We start from the raw sequence: 5,345 nt of genomic DNA, 5'->3' as shown, positions 1-5,345 counted from the left end.
TCTGAATCAGGAGAGAAATCTGCACAGATCAAGCAGCGTTTAAACAGCTCTAAACAAATATGTGGGGCTGGATTTTGATGTGAGACAACAGGAGATGCACTTTTTCACTGAAGGAAGCCTTATTATGGATTATGAACTCGTATTTTAGCTGAAAGCACCAGTTTGAAGTTAAAAACTCCTTAATGTTGGATTTGTTTCATACAAACACGCAGCTTTTGTCTTCTCCAGATGTTAACTGATGGGCTGGAGTGCTGTGGATTACTTGTGGATTATTGTGATGTTTTTATCAGCTGTTTGGACTCTCATTCTGACGGCACCCATTCACTGCAGAGCATCCATTGCTGAGACACTGATGCAATGCTACATTTCTCCAAATCTGTTCCCATGAAGAAACAAACTCATCTACATCTTAGATGACCTGAGGGTAAGTAAATTGTTAGCAAATTTTCATTTTGGGTGAACAATTCCTATAAAACACATAAGAACTAACACCAATGCACATATAGAGCAGCAGAAGAGCTTGGATGACAGAAGTTAAAATATCATCACTCACCAAGTGTTACTTTTTGTGTTTCTTGCTTTGGGTAGATGATTTCAGGCTTTGTCACCACTGGTAATGAAACACATTTATCACATTACTGATCAAACCACAGAAAAACTCTCAATCTGAACATTTTCACTTCAGCTCTATACTGCCATCTATTGGTCCAATGTCGATATTAATAAAGCATTTATCTTTTCAAACCATATCTTTATTGCAAAATTATACAGACTTGCAAAACGCAATATTTATTTCAAGTGTCTTTATAGTGCTAAAATGTAGTTCATTAGATGTTTTCCTCAATGGAATCCAAGCAGTGTTCTTTTACTATAACAGAGATACTTGTAGCTTTTATTAATATTTTTAATTTATTATATTTTCTGTTTTCATTTTAAGTACAGTTAAAGTCTTAATAATTTTGTGGTGTGGTTTTGTCATTTGTATATGTTTTTTTTTTTATGTCTGTAGGCCTATAGTATGTATTCATTTTTATTCCAGTTTTACATATTTTAGAACATCAAGTTAAACTAAATAAAAATAAAATCTACTAGCTGAAATAAAATAGGTTTTGGAACAAAGCCACTATAGTGACCCTATAGGGTCCTTTCAGATTTTGAACAGTCATATACCATAATCTGAAGAGTGGCTGTAGATTTCTGTAGTCTGGGCAGCAGAGTAATTTTTCCCTCCAAAAGTAAAGTTCACAAAGCACGTATACAGTCCAACCTTGTCCTGGGATCTGTTTATTGGGAAAACCTTACTGTTTGTCACATTGAGTGGGTGGCAGTTCTAAACAGAGAGGAAAAACAAACCTTTTAGCAGACAAAATAATTACAGTGTACAAGTACAGACATGCACAGATTTGGGAGTGACTATGTTTAAATATGAAAGTGAATGCTTTAAGTTATAATTGCATGGATGTAAGGAACTCCCAAACCCACAATGCTTGACATATGAATGATGACTTCAGCAATGTTTTGGTGTCTTGCAGAACGAAAACTTTTTATGAAAGCAATGTTAACCACAGTAGAAGCTTTAAAAGGAGTTGTTCACCCAAAAATGAAAACTTAAATTCTGAAACTGAAAATTCAAATACTCACACTCAGGCCATCCAAGATTAGGATGAGTTTGTTTCTTCATCAGATTTGGAGAAATGTAGCATTGCATCAGTGTCTCAGCAATGGATGCTCTGCAGTGAATGGGTGCCGTCAGAATGAGAGTCCAAACAGCTGATAAAAACATCACAATAATCCACAAGTAATCCACAGCACTCCAGTCCATCAGTTAACATCAGACAAAAGCTGCATGTTTGTAAGAAACAAATCCATCAGACTTCAATCATTTAACTTCAGACTGTCTTAAATACGAGTTCATAATCCATAATAACGCTTCCTCGAGTGAAAAAGTCCATCTCCTGTTGTCTCTCACATCAAAATCCACACACATATTTGTTTAGAGCTGTTTAAACTGTGCTTGATCTGTGCAGATTTCTCTCCTGATTCAGACCAGAACACTTTTTCACTGGAGAAAGCAGTTGTTATGGATTATGGACTCGTATTTTAGCTGGAAGCAATGGTTTGAAGTTAAAACAAGCCTTACAAACATGCAGCTTTTGTCTTCTCCAGATGTTAACTGATGGACTGGAGTGGTGTGGATTACTTGTGGATTATTGTGATGTTTTTATCAGCTGTTTGGACTCTCATTCTGACGGCACCCATTCACTGCAGAGCATCCATTGCTGAGACACTGATGCAATGCTACATTTCTCCAGATCTGATGAAGAAACAAACTCATCCTAATCTTGGATGGTCTGAGAGCGAGTAAACTTTCAGCAATTCTTCATTTTTGGGTGAACTACAGCTTTAAAGTCAGTTGAATTTCATTCTTTTTCAGCATGCTGGTCTTGTGCAGTAGTTGTTTGGTTCAGTTCTGTTTACGCTCATGTCTTACGTTTCTCCAGGTCACTTGAGCTTGAGGGTCTATCTCAAAGATGTGAGGAAGGAAACAAGACAGTTCCTTTGTGCTTGTTACTTCGTCTTTTCTGTTCACATGGGGGCATGTTTTATTCTCAACGCAGACCTCAAATATTGTTTCCCAGGTTTCATTGCCTTTTCTGCCATATAGAACAACATTTGGGATGAAAGACCGGCAAAGAGGGAATATTGAACACAAAACACATAATGCAAAGGTGGTTTTCGTAAGATTTAGCTTGGAACCTTTATGTATAATGCACTAAAGGTATTCATGTATGTTGTAATACAGTATATATTTTCATAAAAATAACTAATAATGAAATGCATTATAATATTTGAGGAGTTCTGAAATTGGTTCTTTGTCGTGTGTTTTAATGCATTATATTTTCTCAAAGTGTAACAATGAATAGATAAGTATTATAACTGTGATTACAACTAGCAATGAGATCATGCAATGTATTACAACCACAACCGTTTAAACACATGACCATCTGAACTTAAACGTCAATGCACAGAGAAATCATTGACAACATTAGAAATAAGAGGAGGACATTTGTTTTGAACTAAAGAATCCTGATCATTTTGGTCATTTAATTTCAGACTTGTGAATGCTAAGAGAGTGTTTTAGTGTTAAATAATTAGATTCCATTTTGAATGACCAAATGAGCATTTTCAACATGTAAGTGGACTCAAACAACGATACCTGAAAATGATTGTGATTAAACAAGTTCTTCAGTGTTCAGAACATATGTTTCAAACTAAATTAGCAACTCTGAGAATTGCATCAGTACCTGCTGAGACAAGAGTAGGATCCGCTGTGGGAGAGGTCAGCAGGTAGAAACCAGAGCACGTTGACGTTCATGTTGATTCCGTTGATATTATCCAGACTCCGACTGGGAACAAGGCTCCAGCTCACACTCACATTCTGCATTTCACTCTCTTCGTTGCACTCAATCCTAAATGCAAGACCAGCACTGATGGCATATGACCTGCGATTTATGATGTGCATCGGACTCCCTTTAAGAGAAAAAAATTTAAATAATTTTTGTTAGTATGGGACTAATTACCTGTTTAAAGACAACAACTGTAATTGTTGTTGTTTTTTTTAATTTTGGTAAACCGGGTAAGAGAAAATGTACCTAATAACGCATTCAACTACATTTAAGAAGCAAGTTCTACACTGAATAGGCTACAGTACTCTGATGAAAGTATGTGATTTGATTATTTTTGCAAATCCGTTTGATACAGAAAAGACACACTGCATCTTTAAACGCGTTTTAAATAATAATAATAATAACAATAATAAACAAAAGGTTTCTGTGTTTTGTAAATATATAGGACAGTGCGTTTATATGCGCAATTTACGTGCACCGATTATGCCCAATAATATGCGAACGATTGATCTCCGGTTGCTATGGTTACGTCCTGGGCAACCGCGACTCGCATTTGCAAGTGTCTATTTAGCGAACTCTGACATTTGTAGCTTCTAAATCGTTCATAAACGCAGTTGAAACCAAAGTAAAATGGGCGTACCGTATGTGATTTCGGACGCGTTTGAAATAAAAGACTAAACGTTTTTGTGTTTTGTAAATACATAATAAAGTGCGTTTATATGCGCCATTTACGTACACCAATTATGCCTAGCAACAGGCGCGATCGAGCGAGCGATCTCTGGTTGCAATGGTTATGTCCTTTTATTCGCGGAGCGTCTATTTAGTGAAGTCTGACCTTCGTAGCTTCTAAAACGTGTAAAAAACGACATTGAAAGTAAAATGGATGTACTGTATGTGATTTCAGACACAGTTATTATTTTTGCAAAAATTTTGGTGCAGAATACAGACACTGCACCTTTAACGCGGTTTAAATAAAAAAACTAAAAAACTTTTGCACCGATTTATGAACAACATGTGCGAGCCATCTCCGGTTGCTATGGTTATGTCCTCCTGAACTAACGCGACTTCATTAGCAGAGCGTCTGTGAAATCTGACCTTCGTAGCTTCTGAAACGTAAAATAGATATACACTGTATATGATTAAAAAAAAATTTTTTTTTTACAAACATGATCGGTGTAGAAAACACATTTGCACATTTAACGCGATTTAAATTAAAAAAAAAAAAAAAAAAGTTTCTGTTTTGTAAATCTATAATAAAGTGTGTTTGCATGCACGATACGTGCACTGTTTTTGCCTAACAACCTCTGATATATCACTAGCATATATCAATGTAATATAGCCGACCCGGTTTTCTTTACGTTCACACTGTCCCTGTTCCTGAAAGAGTATTCGGATCCTGTTTTGGTCCACTTAAGCAGTAATGGTGTCTCAGACCTCTTTGTGTTCAGACTGTTGCTTTTTGGATCTAGTTCAGTTCAGTGTTTGATGGCTGACCCTAGGTCTGGGCGATATAGCTAAATATTTTATCACGATATAATGCTTCATATCATTCGATATCAATAATTATTGAATTTTTTATAACCTTTTAGAAAAGGTTATAAAACCAGTAGAAAAAAAGATTTAAATTTAACCACTGTATTTTTAATTTACCCAATTTATTGAGTCAACAACTACTTTTAGTTTTAACAGTCAAACACAAAATAAAATTTCTACTTTCATATATATGCAGATTAAATAAGTGTTAAAGGGGTCCTATGATGCGATTTCAAGTTTTCTTTTCTCTTTGGAGTGTTACAAGCTCTTGGTGCATAAAGAAGATCTGTAAAGTTGCAAAGACTAAAGTCTCAAATCCAAAGAGATATTCTTTATAAAAGTTAAGAGTCAGCCACACCTACCTAAAACGGCTCGTTCTAACACGCCCCCACATGTCTACGTCAC

At 35.8% G+C, this 5,345-nt stretch overlaps 1 protein-coding gene across 1 annotated transcript in view; it reads right to left on the bottom strand.

Moving 5' to 3' along the window:
• Positions 1-5,345, bottom strand: part of il1rl2 (interleukin 1 receptor-like 2) — a 19,392-nt gene that overhangs the window by 5,838 nt on the left and 8,209 nt on the right. Inside the window, exons 3-6 of the mRNA XM_016520871.1 lie at positions 3,306-3,531; positions 2,492-2,654; positions 1,171-1,330; positions 554-610 (exon numbers count right to left, since the gene is read on the bottom strand). Of these exons, the coding sequence (XP_016376357.1) occupies positions 554-610; positions 1,171-1,330; positions 2,492-2,654; positions 3,306-3,531 (606 nt within the window). The remainder of the gene's footprint in view (positions 1-553; positions 611-1,170; positions 1,331-2,491; positions 2,655-3,305; positions 3,532-5,345) is intronic.

This window comes from Sinocyclocheilus rhinocerous, unplaced genomic scaffold (genome assembly GCF_001515625.1).
Source record: "Sinocyclocheilus rhinocerous isolate Xijiao unplaced genomic scaffold, SAMN03320098_v1.1 scaffold2254, whole genome shotgun sequence".
NCBI classification, from domain to species: Eukaryota; Metazoa; Chordata; class Actinopteri; order Cypriniformes; family Cyprinidae; genus Sinocyclocheilus; species Sinocyclocheilus rhinocerous.
Note: the sequence above shows the minus strand (reverse complement) of the source record. Positions and strands in the feature narration are given on the sequence as shown.